The sequence below is a fragment of the Zosterops lateralis genome (assembly GCF_965231275.1).
Source record: "Zosterops lateralis genome assembly, chromosome: 7".
NCBI lineage: Eukaryota > Metazoa > Chordata > Aves > Passeriformes > Zosteropidae > Zosterops > Zosterops lateralis.
Window position 1 is genome coordinate 23,205,434 of NC_139767.1, and position 26,259 is coordinate 23,231,692.

At 38.9% G+C, this 26,259-nt stretch overlaps 1 protein-coding gene across 1 annotated transcript in view; it reads left to right on the forward strand.

Annotated features, from left to right (window-relative positions):
• USP37 (ubiquitin specific peptidase 37) overlaps positions 1-26,259 on the forward strand; it is a 35,163-nt gene that overhangs the window by 1,769 nt on the left and 7,135 nt on the right. Inside the window, exons 3-20 of the mRNA XM_083864758.1 lie at positions 2,094-2,265; positions 3,362-3,462; positions 4,704-4,885; positions 5,242-5,316; positions 5,845-5,942; positions 7,434-7,518; positions 8,454-8,615; positions 9,097-9,228; positions 10,998-11,121; positions 11,364-11,569; positions 12,676-12,793; positions 14,024-14,103; positions 14,625-14,789; positions 16,260-16,325; positions 17,259-17,409; positions 21,181-21,433; positions 23,545-23,711; positions 25,526-25,586. Coding sequence (XP_083720884.1) covers positions 2,094-2,265; positions 3,362-3,462; positions 4,704-4,885; positions 5,242-5,316; positions 5,845-5,942; positions 7,434-7,518; positions 8,454-8,615; positions 9,097-9,228; positions 10,998-11,121; positions 11,364-11,569; positions 12,676-12,793; positions 14,024-14,103; positions 14,625-14,789; positions 16,260-16,325; positions 17,259-17,409; positions 21,181-21,433; positions 23,545-23,711; positions 25,526-25,586 — 2,398 coding nt within the window. The remainder of the gene's footprint in view (positions 1-2,093; positions 2,266-3,361; positions 3,463-4,703; positions 4,886-5,241; positions 5,317-5,844; positions 5,943-7,433; positions 7,519-8,453; positions 8,616-9,096; positions 9,229-10,997; positions 11,122-11,363; positions 11,570-12,675; positions 12,794-14,023; positions 14,104-14,624; positions 14,790-16,259; positions 16,326-17,258; positions 17,410-21,180; positions 21,434-23,544; positions 23,712-25,525; positions 25,587-26,259) is intronic.

Genomic DNA, 26,259 nt, shown 5'->3' on the forward strand with positions numbered 1-26,259 from the left:
AGCCTAAAGGGATCTAGATGTTGGCTTCTGTTTTTTCATGCTGCTGTTGTTTTTCATCAGTAATGTTCACCAGTCTGTTCTCTGAGTTACTTATTTCTGTGTGCAGCTATTAAAAAAGCTCATTTCTTTTTGAAAGGTTAGGTTTTTGCTGCCTTAGTGTGCTGAAGTCTCAGCAAAGAATCTGGCAGTTGGTGAGGAAATCATTAGCTGTGGATTGTTCCCACCTGTATTATTGCAGGCTTGAAAAGAGTCTCTGCCTTCTCAGGTTTGTTACTGTGGCTTCAGGTTTGGTTTAATCCACTGTTGGACCATGTTGCTCCTGAGGAGAGCAGTCTTGTCTTCCCCTCGTGCCTTCCCTGTGCTTGTTCTCACACACTCCCTTCTGCTTGGATGAGTGATGTGGTGTGACAGCAGCTCAAAGGGAGGATCCACAGGGAGGATGAGCCTACAGAACAGCTAACCATGGCCTAAAGGGGCAGGTTTTGTTCCCAGCCTCTCACCTCTGCTGTCTCTGGCACCTGACCGATCTCTTTGTGAGCTCTGTGGAGGGTTTTCACAGAAATTTGGGGAAAGAACTGAGTGCAGGATCTAGTGGAGGGGGTGATAAACCACCATGCAGCTGGGACTGCAGCAAAGGAAGAGGAGGAGGCTTGTGCTGGAGGGTAGTTTGTGTGAGACAGCCCCAGGCTGTTGGCATGCCACTTCAGGTGTGACAAATTTCTGATGATCTTGCCTTAGAAGTAGCATTCCCTGGGTTTTTTTTGACAAGCTGCTCTGAGAGGACTGTGAGTGATTTCTTGCCTGTTTTTACTTTTCTGTAGTGGAAGGTTTGGATGGATCCAGCATTACATTTCTTTCTACAGTGACTGGTGTGTCGTTAAATTTCTTCTGTCAGATGATATTTTAGAGATGTTTCAGAGTTTTCACTAAGTTGTCCTAGATAGTATTAAGAGAATTACTTTGTTTCCCCACACCTGCTAAAACTTTTTGGCACTGACTGGGTTGTAACAGGTGCATGAAGAGTCTTCTGACAGCATTTTGAGTTCAAATGGGTTATTTTGCACTGAGATGGTGAAGTTATTGTAATCCCTTTGCACTGGGCTCAGTGTTTTAAGACAATATGAAAAGTTTGGAGTCTATTACTCAATTCTTAGGTCTGTGAATATATATTTTAGCATATATTTTAAAAAAATCCCAACAACCCACAAAAAAACCTCAAACCCAGAATATCAGGATTGAGCACAAAGTGTTTCAGAAGTATAATGTTCCCATTAAAATAAACCTTAGGTTTCTGGTCAAGGTGATTTTCCAGCCCCTCTTACAAGTGTCTAGGTTGGTTTTCCAAGAAGCTAGAGATCATAATGAATAAAAAGAAATCTTGTTGGTGGACATGGAATGTCTTTTACTATCTCAGTCTTTTTGAGCTACCCTCAACCTGCATGAGTAGTAGAACCTTTACCCAACAGCCAGTTTTTGTAGGTGATTTGGCATAAATTAACAAGTAAGGTTATTATAAAGTAGCAGGGGCATCACTGGGGAGCACAAAGTCTTCTTAAAATTTTTCTTGTGCTCAGCCATAACCCTGAAAGTTTTGAACCACTTAATTATTACAATGTTACATACAGACTAAGCATGTTTCTTACTGATTTACTCCCTCAGCAGATTTTTTAAGCCATTTCAAATCTTTCTTCTCTGGGAGCAAATTGCGAAGTGAGACATTTGTGTTTAATACTTGAAACTTTCCCATCTTAAATTGTATTTCACACTTTATGTGGAAGTTTTCACTAAATGGGACTTCATAAAGTTGTTTTTCCTTTACATTTACAAATGTCACATTCAGTAGGAAAGCAAGTTTCAGAAAGCTTATCCAGGACTCTAGAGACTGTTGAGCAATAGTGATGCTGTCCTTACAGTTCTGTCAGATGCCAAGGTCACAGATTGTATTAATTCTATGAGGTTTAATGTTTCCTTGAAGTGGACCCAGGAGAAGTATTTTGGTGTGAGTTTCTCTTATCCTGTCTATTTGAAATATTTTGTTTGAATTTGGCCTTTTAAAATTGGATTAATGCTTATAGTCACTTTCTTGTTTCCAGTTAAGCCATAACATTAAAACTGTGACCTTACGACCAAATGGCAGAAAACTGTGCTGCCTGATGCTGACACTAAAGGATACCAGCTTTCTGACAATTGATAAGGTGCCATTTAAAGATGCAAATGAAATGCGGATGTATTTGGATGCAGTCCATCAAGACAGGGTTCATACTGGTAAGTGCACTTGTTGTAAATCATGTTATAACATTATGGAGAGGCGTTGTGTTTTCTTTTTCCCATCTTATTGTGGTTTAAACGTATCAAACAACAGCTAACCCCCAAGCATCTGCTCACTCACTCTTCCCAGTGGAGCTGGGAAAGTGAAAGGAAAGTGAAAATGAGGAAACTTGTGGGTAGAGACAGAGACAGTTTAGGAAGTAAAGCAAGAGCTGTGCACACAAGCAAAGCAAATGAGGGATTCATTCACCCCTCCCTGTGGGCAGGCAGGTGTTCAGCCATCTCCAAAAAAGCAGGACTCTATCACATGTAATAGTGACTTGAGGAGAGAAACAGCATCACTGTGCCTCCCTTACTTCTTCTCCAGCTTTATACACTGAGCATGATGCTGCATGGTGTGGGCTATCCCTGTGGTCAGTTGGGGTCAGCTGTCCTCTCTGTGTCCCCTCCTGGCTTTCTGTGCACCCCCTGCTTTCTCGGGAGATGTGAGCAGCAAAAAAGGCCTTGACTCTCTGTGAGCAGAGCTCAGCAGTAACTATAACATGTCTGTTATCAGCAGTATTTCCAGCACAAATCCAAAACATAGTCCTAGTGTTGCTACTGGGAAGAAAATTAATTCTGCTCTAGCCAAAACCAGCACACATCTTCAACATATTTTGTTTTCCTTGTGTTCCTGGCTTTCTTTGCACTTCTGTAAATCCTTTCTAGCCTCAAGCCCCATTTTTGTTTTATACCTTTCTCATGCTGAACAATAACCAGAGATTAACATACAGGATTTGTTTACATTGTGTGTTGGTATTTGAAAGATTGTCTGTTAATCACCCGTGCACAGTCTCTTAGTTTTTTATTTTACTTACTTAATTTTATTCTTTTTAAGGATAGCAGGCTTGCTGTCAAGTGGCTAAATAACCAGTATGAGGGATATCCATAAACACATGCATTTTAAATGTCTGTGCATTCAGAATATTGTAGTCTGTTGGCAAGAAATCTAGCATGCCCTTTCCAAAATCAACTCCAGCTAAACATTTTGCAAATAAAAATCCCAGTCAGTTAAATGACAGTCAAATCAAATATTGTGTACTTTTTCTGTCAGGTGGGAAACCCTCACAAGGATCTGGCAGCTTTGGAGGTGTGCTGGGCAGCAGGGCCACTCAGAAGGAAGCTAACAGGCAATTCTCTTACATAGAGAATCAGGTTTGTTAAATTGTTCAAATTTTTCCTCTCTAATTTTATTCTATTCCTCTCATTCTCTTACTGTATGTTGTCATAGCCCTTGTAAATACTTTATATCCAAAGTGTTTGTAATCTAGAGAGCTTGGAATAAATGTGCATGGGGTGGTTGGCAATGCTGTATCTTGCTTGTGAGGAGACATCTGTATGAGTAGAAAAGGTCAGTGTCTGGCTATGGAAGTCAGACTGTGTTCTTCACATATGAGCTTTTAGGCAGAGAAGAAGTGGAAATAGAAGGAAAGTACATAACTGAGACTTGCTTCTCACATAGTTTTGAATCTCTCTTTGTTTTATTCTGAACACTTTTACATGTGTGTGACCATGTGTTAGTCAGCATAGTTCTTAATGAGTTCAGCAGACTTGAGCCAAATGTGTACATTCAAAAGCAGCTGATCCAGGTCTGTGTCAGAATAAAGTTTCTGAATTTGTGGCATTTTACTCACATTTTTGCGTCAATTTCACAGAATTTTTCCCAGAAGTTGTTTTCCTTCAAAATATTTTTGTTCTTTTTCTCCCCAGATTTCATGATGTCTCTACTGGCTTTAATTTACTATGTTATCTCTCTGAATATACTTGTATTACTGCCCTGAGGGAGACTATTTCTGACATTGTCCCAAAACAAATTCTACATTTTACTTAAAGGCAATCTCACTGTAAAAACTTGAGGCTGTGTGTACAGGGGTGAGATTAGACATGTTCAGTTCTCAAGTCTAAAATTGACCAACATTCCTTAGTCAACCAATTATTACCTCTTTCTGTTGTATCACATGTAGGGCTTGTTTGGCCCAAGGCAGTCATGGCACTGTTTTAATTATATGGGGTTTAGTACAGCTTTTTAATATTTTTAATGTAATACCACCCAGGATTGATCTGGGGATAGTTAGGAATCATGCCTTGGGTTTTTTAATGTCAAAGCTCGTAAAGAAGATTTTAAAAACTTAAGTTCAACTGCTTTCTCATTGGAAAATGAGAAGGGAAGTGGTTACTGCAGTAGTTTCTTGTTTTCTACTTCTATGACTCCGTCCAAATTTTACCTATGTCTTCAGTGTTTAAACTCTCTAATTCTGTTACAAGTAGCATCTCTCCATTTATGGATGCTACATTGTAGCAAATAAAAATGGTGGAAATCACAGATTAGACTAAAGATGTTCCTGTTTTTTCACTCTTGGGTTTTTTCCTTAACCCCCTCCACTTGGGCTTCACAGACTCCTCCCAAAAGAGTGGCTGTGGAGAGTAAAGAGGAAAATACATTTCGCAAGGTGCTGGGTACCCCAGCCAGAGGCTCTATTAAGAATTCTGCTGGAGCTGGGACACCAAACAACAGGGTGAACATTTCAACATCTCCTGCATCATCAGTCCCTCACAGGACGGGCTTGTTGGAGAATCGGTATGAGGGTTTTCTTCTTCCTATGATACTTTTAAAATTCAGCTCTTTATAGAGCTGCAGGTGGAACTCAGTGCACTGAGACATAACAAAGGGATATAAATCTTCCTCTAGTTTTGCTGTTACTTTTAACAGGATGTTAATGCATGCTTTTATAGCCTCTGACTGGTATTGGCACTAGAGCTTTAAGTACAGCTTTAGAGTTGGGTAGACCAAATGCTTCTTTTTATGCTATAAATGTGAAGATGGCAGAAGATAGGTCCAAAATGCATGGAAAGCATTGAGGAATTATGTTCACTTGAAAGAGGATCATTTACTAACTTTTCAGAAAGAATGACCACAAATTTTTGTATCATCAGTGAAAAGAGGAAAAGAACACAACCCCCTGGTTCAGAAATGAGTGAAGATTATCCCAAAGAGAATGATTCTTCAACGTAAGTAACAGTTGTTTCTGATTTTAAATTCCTTGTTCATTTGTAAAGGTACATAGAAAGGTATATTAAGAATATTCTCAGCTGCATGGACCAGGCCAGCAAGTTTGAGAATACATTGAGTGCTTGAAATGATGTATGTGTCCAGGGTTAATAAAGGAAATACAAACTACTCCAGCAGCTGATTTGCATGAAGTGGCACATGCAAAGTTTGTGTCATCGATCTTTTGTCAATTCTGTCACTCAGAACTGCTTGTGGACTATATATGCTTTGTCCCTTTTCAAAACAAAACTGATAAAGGGGAATTGCCATTTGAAGAAGCAGCTCCATGTGTTTGAAGTCAGATTTCATTGTAAGAGGGCTTGTTTGAATGGATTGGTTAAACCTTTATGAGTGAGGTGAAGCTCTGCTGTTCATGCTCAAGTATTAAAGGTCATAGGAGAGAAATGCTTTAAAACAAGTTGTAAATACTGAACAGGAATATCCTGTATCTTCCATAACTGCACTGCCTTCCACTCTTCTCTCTGTAGGAATAATAAAGCCTTGAGTGATCCAGCATGGAAGTACTTGAATAGTAGCAGAGAGAAACAGTTGAACCTGAAGCAGGCTGAGGAGAATAGGACATCAGGTAAAAAAAGGAATGTAAAGCCAAATGATACTTAACCTTGACCAGTATGGTTTTACCCCTTTGGTACTAGTTCAGCAAGTTGCTGCAGAGATGTTTTTTCCTAATCTGCTATGCCATTAACTTGTTGCTTCCTCTAGAGCTATACATGAGATGCAAATAACCTGCCTTCATTTTCAAAGCCTGTCCTGCTCTAGTGTGGCCTTGACCTTTATCCTTAAGTGCTGATGCCAGCCCATGAGCCAGCTTGCTTGAAAATTCCAACAGGCAGCTTCAAACTGTTCCACACTGCTCTTTCCCTTGGGAGGGAATTTCTGTAAATTCCTTTTTGCTTGCTTTCTTATTTATTTTTAAAACTTTCCTTTGCTCTTAATGCCTATTAGAACTGTAGCTTGTTTTTGTGATTAAAATGTGTACTGTTTGATTTTACTTCCTTATCCCTTCCCTAGAACTTACAGGGGGAGCTCACTGGGGCCAGGACTTTTGTCCTGTTTGTACCAAAGTTCTGTTGGATCCTGCTGTGGCACAAGACAATACAGAAATACTGACAATATGTAGATAAGTTAATAAGCAGCACTGTTCTCCAGTTTTATGAATAAATACTTACCTTCTTTCCTCGTAAAGAGGAATGAATTCAAGATCTTGTTTTTATGGAAGAATGTTGGTGGATGCATTCTTTTTTTAGTGTATCTCTGATGGTGCAAATTGTTGCTGGAGCAGCCAGTAAGGTGAATATTTACCTCTGAATGGAAATCTGGTTTTGTCTTCAGAGTCAAAATTAGAGTCTGTGTATCCCTGCAAGTTCTGGTAGCAGTATTGCAAACTTCTTTCATATATCTGCATTTCTGAAGGTCACATGGCTCAAACAACTTCAAGCTGGAAAAGAAGGAAACGGTTATTCATTATTCAAACTAAATTACGCTGTGATTCACTGTAATAGGTGGCTTTTTGACTCTTGAGAGCATTTTTTTTGATGTGGCACCATCTGAGGCATTAGAATCTCAGGATCTGTCACAGCGATATCATAGCCATGAAACAATCCTATTTTGCCCCAAGTATATAGTAATTTACTGCGGAATTTGGAGTGGGAAGAGAAGCTGTTTTCACTTCTGCATATTTACCTTGAATTTTGAGAGCACTGCATTGGAAATCAGGAGTTTTCTGTACATGTGTCTTGTCTCTCTGAACAAGAGGTAGAGATTTATTAACTTTCACATAGTTAAGATAATGACTTTTTAATATTTCATATTGCACTTTGAGTTTGATGGAGACTGAATTGAATACCTTAAACTCCATCACACCTTTACTTACATATCATTAATATTCACATTAGTACTTCTAAGCATATGTATTTGTAGTCTCTCAACCAATTCTAGAAACCAATATTTAAGGTTTTTTAAACATTTTGACTAACTACTTTCAAACAAGTTGTTTATTGTAAAAATAGCTGTGTAACCTGGAACAAAATGTCCTGCCTTTCCTTCTCTTTTAAAGGTGTTTTACCACTACAGTCGTCATCGTTTTATGGTAGTCGGTCCTCTTCAAAAGAGTACTCCACTGGCAGTTCCACCCTGGACAGGTAGGGCTGATTCACTAGAGTGAACTGTAAATAGCAGTTCTTTCATAGGAATTAAGCTCTTCAGTTTCCTGTGGGTTGATCACATGGTGCTTTGATGCAGAACATGGTGGGGTTTGTTGGGGGTTTTTTTTGTTTCGTTTTGTTTTTTTTCTTCAGGAGCATAATCCACTTCTTCAGTGTGTCTTCAACTGCCCTGTCTACATCTACAAACTCTAGTTACTGCTTGCAGTTGAAAGAGACTGTAAAATCACTCAAGTCTGTTACAGTTGTTGTGGGTGACTCTAGATGACTCAAATTCTTTATGAACTCTGGAAGTTAAGTCTGAACCCTTGCTTCATTTTTCCCAAGCAGATAAATGGCATGCAATTTTATATTTTAATAGCAGTATTTAGGAAATACTAAATCCTGCTGAGCTTGGGATTCTTCTTTGTTGAGTGCTGTGCAGTCAGACTCATGGTCTCTGCCCTAGATAGATGAGATACAAGATCAAGGGAGAAAAGAAGCATTGTCCATGTTTAAAGGTTAGGAATTGAGGTCCACAGTGATTAGGTTACAAGAACAAGAGACTGAAAATGAAGAGTCTGGCCCAGATGTGAATTTTAGCATATCTTGGGAGCAGTGATCTCATGCTATGTGATCATTCTTCCTCTCTTCATACAGTGTGGAGAGTTATTAAATGTTTGTAAGACCAAAGACTTGGTTATACTGCATGCACACCAGTGGATATAAGGAAGTTTAACCAAGCTAAGAATTTAACACTTCTGGAAAGAAGTGTTCTCTGTCACAACTCTTTCTCACTCTGATACATTCCAGTTATCTTTTATGGCTTTACCAGTCCTTTACTTCTGTAGTGCTGCAATTCCAGTGTTATGGACTATAGCTCTTTAAGGCAGAGCATTACAAATCTTACCCTTCTTATGCTTTTATGTTTCTAGGTCTAGTGTATCCAGCCAGACCCCTTCAGCCAAAAGAAGCCTGGGATTCCTTTCTCAGCCTGCCCCTCTTTCTGTTAAAAAAATGAGATCTAATCAGGATTACACAGGATGGAACAAACCCCGAGTGCCCCTTTCCACCCATCCTCAACAACAGTTGCAAGGGTAAATTTAATTTTCTTTATCTAGCATGCATGCTTTGATCATCAGAACATGCACATTCTTGTTATAATTATTTAATTTAAAAAATAATCCTGAAATTAATGAACACTGGGGCAGGGAAAACTTTTCTTAGTTTAGAGGATATATATTCTTGAATTCACATCCTGGGAGTTTCAGAGACATAATAATTTCAGGTAATTCACATGTTCCTTTAATTATGATTTTTTTTAAGAGATATATATATAATTTTTTAACATATTTATATATATCTACATATATATATATGCAATTTTTAAAGTTTGATTGTAGAAACTCATGGGTGCTTTCCTGATAAATGCTGCCTCCCATGAGTTTTCAGTTTAGGCTGAAGGGCTGGGGAACAACTCCAGTAAGAAACTGTGGGGAGTGGCAGGGTGAATATCCTATGTGTTAGTAGTGCTGTGCTTATAGACACAAAGTATTCAAATTTCATTTTTTTTTTCAGGTTTTCAAACTTGGGAAACACCTGCTATATGAATGCCATTCTACAGTCCTTGTTTTCCATTCAGTCTTTTGCTAATGATTTACTCAAACAGGGTATCCCATGGAAAAAAATTCCACTCAATGCACTTATCAGGTAAAATTCACTTTCTGTGAAAACTGTTTTCTCCTTCATTACTGAGAAACTGGTTTGGTAATACTGAAGCATCTTTGTAGAGGGTCATTTGCCTATGTAGATAATAAAAGAAATCCTAGAGCTCTCTGTATTTTGGAGCTTTACTTTTGAAATAGGAAATCAGTTCTTAAAACTTATAATACTGAGTTACAGGCATTCTTTTACTGTATTTCTAGTGGCAAAGCTAAATGCTTCAGAAGAAAATGTAAGAAATTGCAAAATAAGTTAGATGCAGTAAAATTTCTTCTAAAAACTTTGCCAGATAGAGTTTAAGCTGATCATTAACTTAACCTGACATGTGGGGGCTTATGTCTTTTCTTTAGTAGCTGTGGAAAGTGTTCAAGTTTTGCATAGTTAATCTTTCTCTAAATTCAGCCAAATTTGGGATTTTTATTATATTTTCTCTTGGGCACCTCATTTCTTTTCTGTCACTAAATAAGATTGAGGATTATCAGAACCATTTGTGTTTCTGTTTAATCATTTTTTATATCTTTTGAGGTAATTTTTCTATTTTTGGTGTGTCATCTTGAACTCTTTCTGCACTTTTTGGGATCAGAGGTTGTTCCATGTGCCTCTTGAAATGTCCTTTCTCTAATTTTTGTAGAAAGACCTCTGAAGGTTGTGCTCCATATACCTAATGGGCAGTGTGTGATCCTGTACAAGTCAGAGTTGATACTCAAAGCATCTACTTTGTCTTCTCTTGGTTTGGCTATATCATCTAAGCTGGTGACTGTTTTTCTGGTTGATCAGTGATTGCTTATCAACTGTGCTGTGGTTTCCTAACCTGCTTCACTGAGCAGCTCTAGAGGGCCAGGACAGCACACGCTGTTCTTGGAGTTTGGCAGAGTAGCAGAGACTTGTCAAGCTGCAGCAAACAGATCAGATTCTTGGGGTAACTGAGTGTTAGTTGTTGGGTTTGGGATGCAAGGGGGTTGTACAGGTTTTTCCTGTCTTTGGGTTGGGGGTTTTTGGTGGCATGGAATGTGACATCTTCCTATCACCTTCCTATGTATGTAGCATGACCGAAACTTGTGCTTGGAATATATTTGGTGTGTATATCCTGTGAAACTGTAAAGCAGTTGTAAAAGATAACTAAATCACAGTAGCTGAGAGGCCTTTACCATTAACAGGTAAAGTTAATTTCAAAAGTTTTGTAGCAAAGCTAACAGAAGCACTAGCTTCAACCAAAGAACTCCTCATGGCGCTTTTTGCTTCAGTTTTTTTCTCTGTTATGTTTTTACTGCTGAAAAAAGTAAGACTTGAAAACGATTGGCAGTTTAAAAATAAAACGTAAATAGAAACCATTCTGACCATTGAAGTCGAATTTAGTCATTATGTGCTGCTTATTTTGGTACTGTGTGATATCATATCTCATATCAGTACAAATATTTTCAAAAAGCATTATGAGGTTTTTTTTCTCATTGTAAAAGACCAGGAATAAGTTTTTAGAGCTTTATAGGGCTTTTCTTTTTACCTTAAAAGATTGTGGATTGATTTTCTTTGATCATTTGAGTGCTGTTTGATGGTCGCCTCAAATGTGATCTTGAAATACTTGAAACACTTGAAATGGAAAAGGTTAATTATATGTGGGATATTTTCATACAAAACTCCTGAACTAATCACAGGAGAGAAGCTTTTAGGAACTCTTAAAATAAGGTATCATAAGTTCTGTTATGTTTCTCTAAAGTCCTGGAAAACCAACCAGTGTTTCATTGCCTTGACTTCTGCAGACGTTTTGCCCATCTGCTTGCTAAAAAGGATGTCTGTAGCCCTGAGGTTAAGAAAGAGCTGCTCAAGAAGGTGAAAAGTGCCATTTCAGCTACTGCAGAGAGATTTTCTGGGTACATGCAGAATGTAAGTATAATTGTCTGGAAACAGTTATGTGCAATTTGTTCAGTGTTTTGAACTGCTTTGAACACCTGTGAAGTTTCAGCTGTGTTTGACAGTGACTTTTGGTTAGTGATTGGCAGTGATTGTTAGAGCAGAACTGCCTCAGTATTACTGAATGCAGTGAACTAAACATAATTTCCCCAGTCTGTGTGTGTTTGAGAAAAATACTGAATGAAGTTATACAAAGCCATTTCATTTGTTTCTAGGATGCACATGAGTTCTTGAGCCAGTGTTTGGATCAGCTGAAAGAAGACATGGAAAAGTTAAACAAAACTTGGAAGAGTGAACCAGTCCCTAATGAGGATAACTCACCAGGACGTGCTTCTGATGACCTCTCAGCCACCAAAGTTTATACATGTCCCGTTATCAGTAACTTAGAGTTTGAGGTTCAGCATTCTATCATTTGCAAAATGTAAGCGTGCTTGACAGCTTTCCTTATACTTATCTTAAAAGACTAGGAAGTGTTCCCATCTCATGTGAATTCATCTGCAAGTTGTAACCAGATTATGTTTTATCCAAAGCTAGATATTTAGAAAAATACTCTCTTGTCTACGAGTGCTGTAAACTTCACACCACACTGCCTGCTGCTGCAGGCCTCCTTCAAACAGTTTCATATCACCTAGTTCTTCATTGTATGTCCAATGGAAAGGCCTTTGTGCTTGGCTCTTTGTGTACCAATTGCATGGGAATAGAGAGAAAAGGGGGTTTCAGCCAAGGGATGTTACCTCTTAAAGAAAGAAAGAAAAAAAGGAGGAGCTGTGTTTTTAATTTGATCTTTCTAAGGGCTTCCAGGGAATGGCATTTTCTTCTGTCTCTCTGTGTTCTTGAAGAAAAAAAATGTAAACCAGTATGTTTGGGCATTCATTGTGTATAACTTGTGCAGCAGATTTCCCTATGGGAATGTTTCATTCCACAGAGTTTCCATGAACACAGATATTTGGGAATAATAGTTTGTGTATACTTAATTAGTTCCACAGAGCAATAGAAAGTAAAGTGCATCCAGGTAATAATTATGGAAGAAAATTTACTGTAATAGGGTTTTGGGATTTTTTTTTCCCTAAGAAAAATGAAACATTAGAAAAATTAACAGCTTTTGTTTGTTTTGGTTTTTTAGAGGGACTCTTTTGTTTATAAGAGGAGTTTAAAAGTATTTCTAGCACTTCCCTCCTGCTAGACTGGGCTGGGCTTAGTTCTTTTCTCCTAAGAATACTGAATGAAGATGTGTTCAGCTATAGCAGTCACTTTGATTTCCTATGTACCTGATTGTTTGCTTCTTCAAAGCAATCTGTGCATTTTCGTTCTTACTGTGCACAAATGCTTCAACTTCTAAAGCATCAAAAAGAAATTGCAAAATCCAGCTTTGTCCTGAGCATCAAACAGTTCCATTTTGATGAGTAAAAATAGGATGATCAAGAAGTATATGTTTACTGGGAAATCACTTTACCCTAAAACATGCAACTGTTCATTAATTTCAAGTTTATTTTTCATCAGACTTGCACAGACATGTTTCTTTTTTAGGTGTGGTGAAACAGTCACTAAACGAGAACAGTTTAATGACCTCTCCATTGACCTTCCTCGAAGGAAGAAGTTCCTTCCTTCCCGATCAATCCAGGATTCTCTTGACCTCTTTTTTCGGGTATGCACTTTCAGGGTTTTTTTTTAATGCATTGCGGAGTGTGTGTAGGTTATTTACCATATGGAAATTCTGATTGTAGAGCTGATTATTAGTTTCTGTGACAGTGGTTTGCAGGCATGTGAGATAACATTGCACTTTTTTGAAGTTTGTCCATTAACAGCACGTGGAAGTTTTTATTGTAAAATGCTGTGCAGAAATTAACTGATGTAAAATAGGTAAACTTCCCAATTTTGTGCTGAAAGAGTCGAGGTGCAGACAAATACAGAGGAGAGAAGAAAGGCTGTCAGATTGGGAATCACTCAGGAATTGCTGCCTCCTGGGCTAGGGTGCTTCAACAGCTTGTGTACAAGCCTTAATTAGCATGGAGGGAAAAGGTCATGCAGGTACAATAATTAAAAAAGAGAAATAGCTGCAATATGTGGATGCTTACTTTGTAAGTAGAGCTTCAAGGTGAAGCTTCTGAAACCTAAAAATGAGCTATACATCTGTGAATTGGTGGTGTATTTTGTCACATCTTGAGACAAACCTTTTTTTCCTCTCTTTATAGATAGTACTTTCAACAGAGAGAATAATTTACATGCTTTTTCTTCTAAAAGCTGGTGGAGGTCTTATGATTATTAAAAAAAATAAATCTTAAAATTGTAATTTGGCTTCACTTAAGGTAAAGGGCTTTAAGAATGTTTAATGGGAAAGTTACATAATTTCAGGAAATGGATGCTTCCCCTTTTGATGTCTGTTCAGAATTCTATTCTCATGTAGCATACACTTGGTAAGTTTAGATGAGGATAGCTTTTGAGGAACAAAGCAGAGATTTTGAATAAGAGGGAGAAAATTTCATGGCACCATCCTCCACTATAAGTTATTAGGAAAAACAAAATAAAAAAACCAAACAAGTCCTGTGTATGGGAGAGAAAACTGTTAACCTCACAAGATTGTCCCCTCTCTTTGGAAGCTAATTTGTGTCATTATGTTGGCTCATTCACTGGTCTTCTTGCAAGTAGACTTGCAGGAAGAATTCCACCTGTATTAGTGGATATGATGTCAAATTTTAAGGTCTGCTGCCTGTCCTCTTATTAAATGCCCTCTTACTGGGTCAAGTTGAAAGTGATTATAATTTTAAGTGGTTACTGCTGTTTTGAAGTGTTTTTGTAACAGATGTGATGTATTTTTGGTTGAGATCTGTTTTTATTTCTCTTGTTCTACAAGTCATTTTTCTGCTCCCTTAAACAGGCAGAGGAGATTGAGTATTCCTGTGAGAAGTGCAATGGAAAGTCTGCTGTTGTCACACACAAGTTCAACAGGCTTCCTAGGTAAATGTTGATACCTGTTCCTCTCCTTCCTGAAAGCATATGTTACAAAAGTGCCAGCAAAAATCCTTTGAAGAGTAAAGCTGGAAAAATGAGCAGGACAGCATTTACAGCAGTCAGTGTGTGAGAGGTGCACCTGCAGTCAGTCTTCATGCTGGTCTTCAGTTTCACTCTAAAGAAGCCCTTGGAAACCCTCAGCAGTATTTATTTCTTCCTCCCTATCACTACACAAGGAGGGCTGAATTTTCCCCTTTCCTTTTTATTGGGGTTTCTAGGATGTGAATGGAGGAGATACAGTAAACATATTCTGGAATTTTAATATTGCACTAGTTGAGTGACAAACAGGGGCATAATTGCCTGTGTCTTGCAGATAAGAGATGGTCAGCATTTGCCTACCACCCCAAAGTAATAATCTGGTTTGGTCAGGTGAATGCGTTTGGAAAATAGGCGTACTTGGATTTTGAATAGGTTTTTTCTGACTTCTGTCTTGAGATTAATATTTATCCTTCTCTCATCTCTCTCAGGGTTCTGATTCTTCATCTGAAACGATACAGTTTCAATGTAGCATTGTCTCTCAATCATAAAGTCGGGCAGCAGGTGGTTATTCCAAGATACTTAACCCTGCTTTCCCACTGCACAGAAAACACCAGGCTGCCACTGACGCTGGGATGGAGCGTCCATTCTGCCATGTAAGTGTACAGCTTTGGTCCCTGCTGTGTTAATCATGTATGTCACAAGGTAGACACTTGACAGATCTCCTCCAGAGGATGTCTGGGCAAGGAAACATTACAGTTGTGCAGCTTCAGATGTGTGCTGCTAGTTTGTAATGCTGCTGTCATAAGAACATGTTTGGAAAGGAAGCATGATAGAAGCAGTAGGAAGAGATGTTTGGGCATTATCTAGGGAATATTTGGTAAGATAATCTTCACTGTGCTTGAAAATAGCTTTATATTCTTTTTAATAATACTTCTTATAGTAATTTTTAAAATGTAGGCCTCTCAGTCCAAAGTAATCTAGATTACTTTTCCTTTCAGAGCACTCTAACTCTGCCTAGAAGACAAAACATCTTACCTTTTTCTGCCAATTTCCACTTGCACCTCTTGTGCTGTCATTCATTTTTCATTGTCTCTCCTGTGCCATTGTAGTGTCTGAGCACTTTGCATGCTGAAAATACTCTCTCCTTTTCCCTCTGAGTGTTATTTCTGTACAGCTGCCTGACCTGTGACAGAGATTAAGTGTGCCAGTTGTCACAGGAAGCGTGTGGCATAATAAGGAACAAGAAACCCTTAGGTCTCCTTGTAGCCTCTGCTGAGTGACATAGCCAGGGTATCCATTGTGAGCTAGGTCACATCTGGTGCATATGTTCAGCAGTGTGGCAGGTGTTGTGCCAAATGTTTAGTGGCATTTTGAGATGTAAGTGAATGTTTCCCATTAATTTGTTTAAACAGTAGAAATCTCAAACGCAAACAGTTTATGCTTACCAGAGCAGCAATACTTGAAAACAAGTTGGAAATAGCTTTCTAGTGTTTGGAGTTTTTTTCAGTCATGGAAACCATTGTGATTGACCAGGGAGTGGAAGGGGAATTGGGCTGGAGAGAAGCAGCCCTGGTTTAGGGGGAAGATTGGAAAAGATTTCTGCAGTGGCTACCATCTGTTTGATCGATGTGTAGTGATAGTGATGGACTTTGAGGAGTCCATGAAAGGATTAAATGGAGCAGGAAGTTAGTTCAGAGGAATTAGTAAGTTAGTTAGTTAGTAAGGCAGGAGAAATTAAGATGTGGGATATGCCAGAAAACTGGCTGATCCAGACAACAGGAGGAGACTGTGGTTTGGGAGCAGGAACTCAAGTGTTGGTGGGAATAAAATATAAAGGAATGAGTTGTCTTGACATGGGAACTGAGAGCCTTTAAGTTATGAGCTGGTCCCTAAGGGTGCATCGCCAAGAAGTGAATCAAGTTTAAAGGATTATACGTGGTTTTGAACAACTGTTGTTTATTTATAGTGTGATGAAGTTATTACTGTAAATCTAAGCAATTAGCAAGTACTTAATGGTATTCTGCTTGTTCTTTTGGTCATGGATTTACATGCATAGCAGACAAGTAAACACATATATTTTAAAGACTGTAAGTACTGCAATAAATATTTTGCTCTTTTAATAGTTCCCGTCCATTGAAAGCCTCCCAGATGGTGAATTCCTGTACTGTAAGCACTTCCACACCTTGTAGGTGAGTTATAGCTCTGAAATGTCCATGTCCAATGGCCTGAGGTTTTGTGACATAGTTTCTAAGGCATTTTTAGATTTTCTAGTTATTTTCTGGGTTTTGTTTTGTAAATTACTTTAGCTACTGTCTTTTTTCATATCTGAGTTTTATTGGTGTTACATGATAGCTGAAATTAACATCAGTGGTGCAATTTGCCTAGTTGAAGAAGCAAAGTGATTTCTACTTCTGCAATCTAGCTCTTTGTTCTGACTCTGTGGAGCCAAAATGGGTGTTTTGGGAACAGGTGGTTGAGTCCTTAAGTTTATTTGCAAATATGAGACAGCCAATTTTTGATAGAGTGAAAAATGTAATATCACAGTGGATGGTTGTACATTGAGGGATGCTTAAAGACCAGATTTACTAATAAAACAGAAATGGTGCCTTCCCCAGACTCCTTTGTCTTCTGTTCTAAAGAATCAAGAATTTATCTTAATGGAAGAGCAAACAGGAAAAATGAAAAATAGATGTATTTTTGTGCTTTTTATATCTGGTTAATGTTATGAGAAGTCCCACGTCCAACTTAAAAAACTCAGGTCAAGTGATTTATGCCAAATCCTATGTGTTAGTGTGGCCTTGTCTCAAATGAGTTATCTGGGATTGCGAGGTAATAAAGTGTGGAATCCTTGGCCTCAAAAGCAAGAGCCACACACTTAGTTACTTTTAATGTTGTAAGCTATTACTGCAGGCTTCAAGTAGATATGTCAGTTAACCCAATAAAATACAAAAAAACCTTTTCTGAAAACCTAGACTGCCATATTAATAAATCGTCATTGTCAGTTGTAGCAGATTGTTCCCCAGTCAAACAGTGTGAAAGCACCGCTTTAACAGTTATTTTGAGACGAGTTTGTACGATGCTACAGTGCTGTGAAGTTTTATAGCCATGTTTTTTATTTACAGAAAGTACACTTTCAAGTCAAAGAGCTCTGCAGCACTCTATGTAGATTCTGACAGTGATGATGAGCCATTGAAACGGTCTGTGGCCCATAGCCAAAGGTTGTGTAACATACAGAGTAGAGAACAGCAACAACTGCAAGAAGAGCCAGAAAAGGTAAGGGAAAAATACATAAGCTTTCATGTACTAGGTCCTGTATGTGCTCATGTCTGCTGTGTGCTTTTTTTAGCATAAACTGAGTGAAATTTATGTCAGATGAGGTTTTTTTCCTCCTAATTAGCACTGCAATGCCGGAAGGGAGTGCTTCGCTAATTGACCTCTCTCTACAGTTGTCTTGGGTTCCCACTGGGAACAGAAGTAATTGCATTGCAATTGAACTTGAGTTTTCAGGTTATGTATACCAGCTGCTTAGCAGTTTGGTCAGTCCTTTGGGTAACTTCCACTAATAATGTTCCCAGGCTGAAGTATAATGTGCTGTCAATAATAAAAGTATGCAGTAAAGCCCTTGATTAAATTAGATCCAGTACAAGTTGGGCTAAACAAAATATTCAGTTGAGAGAATTTCATGCACATCCAATCTGTGTCCTCTTACAAGTGTGACTTTTAAAATGCTTTTAGAATCTGAAGCTAACAGTCTTTGGAGGCGGACACATGGAAGTGTGAAGAGACCAAGTTCATTGGTGTAATGGCACGGTTAATTTCAAATTGCCTTTGAGCTTTTCCTTGTGATTAGTGTTAATGCTGCCAAGATACGTTTTTTCCTCTGTCAGGGCTGTGTATTAGCAGGTAGATGAGTTGTGTGGGAAGAAGTGATGACCCAGAAGGGAATAGAAGCAGCTTAGAGGATTATCTTGCAGTACCACTTTCTTCTGTTAAGAGTGCTGCAGGCCTAGTGTTTAGGACAAGTTTCCTGAATCTCTGCTTCTGTAAAGTTTTGCTTCACTAAAGTTTTTGACAATGCTTGTAGGGTTATTTTAATCAAGCAGAGACTTGTGGCCTCGATTATGGTATTAAGGGACAGGTGTAAATCTGGATGAATAGCAGTAGGTAACAAGAGGCAGACATCTACAGTTTCTGATCTGATGGGAAAATCAAACCAAGAGAGGATCCTGACCCAGTATTTAATAAATGACAGATACTGAGTATTAAATTTTTAGGAGATCCAGAGCTGGGAAGACCTGCCAGTTTGATGAAGCTCAGAACTACTGATAAGAATGATCTTGAAAATTTGAGAAACTGCATAAAAGCAGGAGAGGTTGTTCAATGGGAACAGGCTGAAGGTGCTAATCTTATCAGGATTAATCGACTATATATGTGGGATGGGAACAGCTGGGAAAGCAGTGGGCCTTCAGAAAGGGCATGAAAGATGACAGTCACAAGGTCAGGCAGGTTGAAAGTAGAAGTATCTAGACAGAGCCATAGCCTACATACATACATACACATTGTGTGAAGTAACCCTCCTTTTTTCCTCAGAACTGAGATTTAGCTGGAGTTCTGTATCCATCTTTGGTCTGTGGACTGGAAAGAGTTATAGATTAACTGGAGAGGGCCAGAGGAGAGGAACATGAATGGTCAGAGGTCTAGAAAGGAAGATTTTGAGAGAAAGAGCAGGCAAGTGGTCTTCAGTTTGGTCTTTAGTTTAAAGAAAAACATAAGCAAGGCTTGTGTCTTTAAGGAAGGGGAAGAAGTTAATAGAAACACTTGAGCTGTTTTCTGTGCCTGTGGTGGATAGAGCAAAAAGTAATAGACTAAATTACAGACAGTAATATTTAGATTAAATATTAGGGATCACTTCCTGATGGTCAGGATATGTAGGGATGCAATGTTTACTGTGGGAGAACACAGAAAAGCCTTTGCTGAAGGTCTTGAGACTGCTGTCCTGAATGGCATGTCTATGCCTGGCTGCAGCTGGGGGAAGGAAACTTCAAGCTTGTCTTTGAAGTCCCTATTATGTACAGAAAAGGTATTTCGAACTCTCCCAACTGATTCTTCCTGGAGTTTTGTTTATGAGGAAGAGTAGGTAGTTTCTACTGCACAAGCCCTGTAAGTGCAGAAATTGTGGGAATAAAGCATACTAATTTGAATAACAAATTAATTACAGGCTTTACAGCCTGATGTGGGAAAGAGACACTGGTGGTGATGATTCCACGTAAATTATTTTATTCTGTGGCCATGCATATTGGCCCCTTCTCAACCACAGGCCTGACCAGCTGTCTGTTACCATTAACCAGGTTCTCTGACCATCTCAGTGTTGTCCTGGGAGACCTGGTCCTGGTTTTTGGAAGTGGCAATACTGTTGCTGCACCATTTCTCTTGGTATGATTCTCAAAACAGCTGTGGATGGGGTTGCATTAAGGGCTCGGTGGTCATTTTGTCTGGCCAGTACATCCCTTGCCAGGCACTCCTTGCAAAATGTCCCTGCCATGTGGGAGAACAGCTGGAATAGCATCTATATATGGCACTGGATGGTAGGGGCAAATAGCACTTATCCAGCTAAGCAGAACTGCAATTCCTGTGTCTCTGCTTCTGCACATGGAGTAGTATTTGAAGGACTTCTTAAAAATGCTTACTTAAAGCAGCCTTAGAGCATAAGCTATTTAAAATCTATGTAAATAATGTCTAGTAGAAGAGTTGTATTCAAATAATGCACAGATGATGCCAAGTCTTTGAAGTCCAGCCACTGAATTAGTGGTAGTTGTTGGCAGAGAGCCTGGAACTAGGGTTTGCTGAAGAGCTAAACCAGTTTTGATGTTGGTAGCCTACAGGTGGAGAGAGAGAAATCAGAAAGCTTAAAAAGCAGGTACTCTGCTTTACTTATTCAGTGCATAAATAGCTGTGAGGAGAGAGGTTTAAATTTGTCACTTCAAATTCTTGGAGGGCAACATGTCTAGAACAAGCAGTTTAGTTGGCTAATTCAGTTGCTAATCTTGTTTGATAAGGCAGTTTTAATACAAAATGCTTGGTGTATTTGAGTAAAAAGCAGCAGTAAAAATGTAATTTTGTTAATTTTAACAAAGTTCTGGGATCTATCCTAATGCAGTTTGGAATAAGACCTGGATAAGTACATTTTAATAGAAACTATCTTACTCCATTTTTAAGGTAATATAGGAAAAGAAATTCTAAGCATATGGTAAATAGTGTAATTGTGTAAACATGCATACATGGAGGTTAACCTGCTGATTAACAGTTAATATCAAAATGATTGAAATTACTATATTATTTGCAAATCACGGTTGTGTAGGAGTTGATGAGCATCAGCTTTAGGAAAATGAACTATAAAAAGGAGAATTGAGATTAAGACTAAGGTGTTTTTTATTTCTCCCAATTGAAAATCATTCTGTTCTCCTTGGGAAAGAGTAATTCCCCCTTTTCCTGTTTAACTGTTCTCTTACTTGGTTTGCAAGTCCTGCCCTCCTCCTTCTACTCACATCAAGGTTTCATATGGCAGATCTGCAGCACAAAACCTAATTTTAATTGCTCTTCATACCAGCTTAATTTCAGTTTTTATTCTTCCATCCCTGTATTTGAGTTCAGTTACTCTCATGTTGCTACTTCATCCTTTGTTAAGAAACTTGCAATTTCCCTGCTTGTATCTCAGCATTGACTTGGCAGAGGCTTGAGAATTCATCAGAACCTAAAAGGGAAACATTTTGAAGGAAAGGAAGGAGAAGGGAATAGTTATCTTGTGTATGTTAGTCCACGAGGCCTGTAAAAACTGATTGTAGTGTATATTTAAATATTTTTCCATGGAGTAAGTGTTGCTACAAAGGCTGTCTCTCCATCAAGTCTCATGTAACTATGTTGAATGTTGACAGTGCCAAGCTCCCACTCCCTGGGGTGAATAAAAATAAATCTTCATAGAAATGTAAAACTGATGTTATATAGCTGTTTATTTGAACACTTAATCATAACTCCATTCATCTCTAGGGTTCAAAAAGAAGTAAAATGGAGGGTGATAAACCCGACCTGGGTAACGCTGGTTTTGATGGGATGAGTGAAGATGAGCTCCTGGCTGCTGTCTTAGAGATTAGCAAAAGGGAAGCTTCTCTGTCTCTGAGCCATGATGAAGATAAGCCCACAAGCAGCCCAGACACTGGTTTTGGAGATGATGAAATTCAGGAATTGCCAGACAACCTGGAATCTATGGAGATGGAGAAACCCAAAACAGTATTAGACTCAGGTAAGGCAAAGTTACCATCTTACCGGACTCTAGTGGGCTAAAGCAGATTACTGATAACATCAGGTTGGTAATGGCTGGTGGTAGGAACTGGGTGCATGTACACTGCTGAAACTGCCTGATTTGCTCAGAGTTTTAGGAACTTAAACTTTATCATTTCCCTGTGTATAAAGCATTTAATTCAGCAAACCGTGAAAATGTATTTTCTTATAAGTCTGTCTCCTCCATGATTCAAAGTTAATTTCCATTTTTTTTTCCTTTCTTGATTAACACATGCTTCCACAGGTTCCTGTGCCAAACAATTCAATTTCCTAATATTTGCATGTCTAGAACTGGCTCTTCCATAAGCAGAAAGTATTTTCATTTCTGTAGCTGTTGTAGCCTGGGCAGCACGCTAACAATGTTCACATAGCATAAGGCTAGAATGCTTTCATAAATGCAGCTATTTTGTCACTAGTTAGTAATGAATTTAACTATATCTCTGTATTCTTTTCTAAAGCTTTTTATGTGAGAGTAGACTTATAAGCTTGAGAGACTCACGTGAATTATGGTCTCTGATAGGGAGACATGGTTAAGTACAAGGAGGAGCCTGTGTGATCTCAGTGTGAGGAAGTTGAGTCTTCCTTTAGCCAGCTGAAGGAAATATAAGCGGTTTATCATTTATTGTGTGCTACATGCTTGCAGTCAGGTTTTTAATTGTACTAGCATGGAAAAAGAGACCAACAATATGCTCGTGTCCTCTAAGAGCCAGGAGGTTAATTAACCACAGAATACCCCACTGGTACCAAAAATGACACTTGTTTCAATAGCAGCTCTTGACGGCCTGTTTCTATCAGATACAGGATGGGAGGGGGACAGACCTCACTGCAAGGTATAGCTGTTGGGGCTGAAGAAAGACACCCAAAACATCCTGTCTGTCTCCTCCAAACCCAGACAGTGCTGTAGGCCTCCTCAGGCACTATACAGTGGAAGGCACTGTATAAGAATAATACTAGTATGTGATCAGCCTGCTTTGTGCACTCCTTTTTATACAGTAATGTTGCTTATGGTGTTGTGAAAGAGAGTTGTGATAGAATGTGGCCCCATAAAAGTATTTCTGTCCAAATTTTCTTTGGAAAGTACAATGTAAGTATTTGAAGGCACTTTTGTGACTCTTAAGCAAAAAGTATGTGTTTTATATAAGTTCTGTATTTCTTCTCATATTGGAAGTTTTCAAAGGTCATGTAATAAGTTCTGGGGTTTTTTCATCTTATAAGGATTAGACTGATAGATTGTGGTTCTGGTGCTGTTGTTCTTGTGTTTAAGGATTAACAGATACTGAGATTGCCTTGTATTATCCTTGTTAATAACTAATCAGCAGAACTTGAAGTCTGCAAGGGGCAAAACCATGAAGTTTCACGTGGTGCTGCCTCATAGCTGTTGGAGCAGGTCCTGACACTTTCTTAGTTGCAAGCAAGAATCTTAAGTGTCCTACAACTACAGGAGTGTATGCAGCAGTTGAATGAATGTTCATTTCAGATGTTTCATAAAGCACTTCCACCACAGTGTTTACTTCAGGGATGAACTAAAAAGTTGTAATCTTCATGCACCTTTGAATCTGTACATAGTGTTCACAAGATTGAAGCTTTTAGCTGAAGCAAAAGGTAGCATATTTAAACAGTGCTTGAGATTTGTGCTTTTTTTCATCTTGCATTTGGTTTGGCTTTTATTGTGGCTTCCTCTGTAGTACTCCAAGGTATAATGCACAATGCAAATTTTTATAATCCATGGATGGTTCCTTATAGAGGAGTTCAGGTGCCAGCTTCATGGCTGCAGAAACCTAGTGGTGTGTGGCTTCTGTAGTTAAACTTGCTGTTTCTGAGTGAACATAAAAGGCTAAGAAAAGAACAGGTTCAGGGATTAATCAAATGATTCATTGTGCACCAGTTAAAATGAGTCTAAGACTGTGCTTCGGAGCTTTTTGCATTTGACTCTTGTGTGGGTGTTTTATGGCGGGTGAGCTGCCTGTCAATAGATGTCACTATGCTGCAAGGATTGTGGTGATTTAAAGAGGGCTTAGCTGGTAACAAACAGAAGACCCAGAAAAGTATAAACTGTACTTTGTGATTCCTCAGGTCCTGCCAGTTTCACTGAGATAACTAAAGATTTTGATGAGAATAAAGAAAACAAAACTCCAGAAGGTTCCCAAGGGGAGGTTGACTGGCTGCAGCAGTACGATATGGAGAGAGAGAGGGAAGAACAAGAACTTCAGCAGGCACTGGCTCAAAGCCTTCAAGAGCAAGTAAGAAGTAGTTTGCTTCCTTAAGTTGTCTTCCCCCAACATTGGAAACCTAAAAGCTAAAGGAAAAGCTTGCATTCAGACAGTAACTGCAAAGGAATTATTCTGCTTTTTTTGAGATAACCAGATGGAAAAAGATTTGAGTTTCTTGTAGCTCCAGTGTCAGTAGCTTGATGACACTGGATCTGGGCACATTTGCATGTACCTTGAAAACTGTGCATCACATCATATCACATCACTGACCCACAGATTTCTCAGAGCTCCCCATGCACTTCTGTGCACTGGTGTGTCACGTCATATTAAAAACGATGATAACCTCAACGCGACTCTTCCTTTCTGACATCAAAATCCCAGCCCACCTTTAGCTTCTCTGGCAGTCGTTTCTTGCAGTGTGTCCTTTCAAGACTCAGTGAAAGAGGCAGGTTTCAAAGCCAAGGCTAAGAATGGCCATGTCAGGTCAGGCTAAAGATGTGTATGTTTCTGGTGCTAGCAAGTAGGGAATGCTTAATGAAGAACATAGGAACACAGCATTTATGTGATCCTTCCCTGTTAGTAAAGTGGAAAAGGATCCCAAATAATTTAGTTGAAAACAAGTCCTTTAAATTGGGCTTGGAAAGAATGGGGTTCTTGAGCTGTGTGCTAACTATCTGCATTCCACTTGAATTGCAAGACCTGTATCTGATTTCTATAAGTTTAACCAAGCAGCAGAGAATAAAGCAAGCACTTAGCCAGGTCTTCCTTTAAATAGGTGCCCTTGTCTGCTCTCTATTAATACTAAAGCTGTCATGGTTTTCCTTATGAGATCTGATGTTTCCATGGCTCTTGGATTTTTTTCTCTCCCATTACTCATTATGAAGTGCTGGTTGGTATGTTCCATGCCAGATGTAGCTTTGATTCAACAATGCTGAGTAGTTTAACAAAGATTCCCAAATCCTTTGGAAATAGTGAGATAAAAGGCCTCATGCTAATAATGTAAAACTGCCCTTTGAGTGTGTTTCTTCTACAGTTCTGAAGCAAAAATCTGCTATTCTAATGATTTGGGCATGGAAATGCGGCAGCTGTGGTTATCTTGATTTGAAATACATAGTTGGGGTGCTGCATTCAGGTGTGCTGAAAGCACTCAAACCCTAAATTAAAAAGCCAGCTCATTAAATATTATTGACTGGCTTACTGTAGCTCTGGGCTTTCAAGAGTGGTGGGAGGAATTAGGGGCATGATATTATCCAAACATTAGAAGTGTTTGTTTACTTGAGGTTTCTTTGCTACTTGGTCATGGTAATATTTTTAATACCTGGTTGCTTGGTGGTGTCTTTTTGCATCCTACTTTTGTGGATTACACCTGTTACATAGAACCACTGGTTCCACTTTCAAATGGCTTAAAAATAACAAAATCTGTCAGGATTTAATGACTGTGCCCTCAGCTGGCTTTGGTCAGAAGTAGACTAAATTTTGCCGAAGCGTGAGGAGCTTTGTGTGTAAGTGACAGCTTTCCTGAGCACAGGGTTGCAAATTTATTCATATGCTTTTCAAATTAATGATCCAGGGGAAAGCATTTGGTGTTACTGGAGACTTGCTCTGCTGCATACCAAACTTCAGGAGCTTTGACAAGCCTTAATGAAGGTTTGTCCCAGGTTCTGTTGCACGGGAACATTGGACTCTCGGTGGCTGCAAACATTCCTTCACACAGAACCTTTAATTTACAATGTCAAGTTTGTTGTAGAAACCAGAGCAGCACAGTTTCAATGGAAAAAGAGCACCACAAGAATTTTAAACAGTGAAATGTCTCAATGAGCTAAGTTTTGTTCTCTCCCCATTAGGAGGCACGAGAACAGAAAGAGGATGATGACCTCAAACGAGCCACGGAATTAAGTCTACAAGGTGAAACTTATTTAAGTTCTTCCAGTATGTTGCTTCTGAGAGAAAATTGATATGTGTATATGAGTGCAGCTCCTGACTGTCAGTAAGACAGCTGCAATTCATGTTCTTTTGGTGTGCACTTTGTTGTGTTTGGCGCTCAAGGTCAGTTTTTCTTATTCTTGGTTGTGAAAGCAAATGCCAGGAAAAGCTGAAGCTGAAAAACTACTTACTTCAGTCTCTTCAGTTTTTAGTTAGATATAGAGATATATAGAGAGATATGTATAATATATTATAAGCAACACTTATAGTATACATTAATGCATAATATTAATTTAGAGAAAGCACAGTGGATGTTGAAACTTTGCATTCCCAGCAAAGCCAGCATACTAATGGCCCTAGTCAGAACATAAAGATTATTTGTTACTTGCATTGGTATTTTAGGGCTGATTAATGAATGTCCTAGCCTTCCCTGGAAAAATGAATCAGTGCTGTTTCTATCAGATACAGGATGGGAGGGGGACAGACCTCACTGCAAGGTATAGCTGTTGGGGCTGAAGAAAGACACCCAAAACATACTATCTGTGTCCTCCAAATCCAGACAGTGCTGTAGGCCTCCTCAGGCACTGTTTAACATTTGTGCGAGGCTGGCATGCAAGTGATTTCATACAATCTGGCAGAGCACAGCATAACTGAG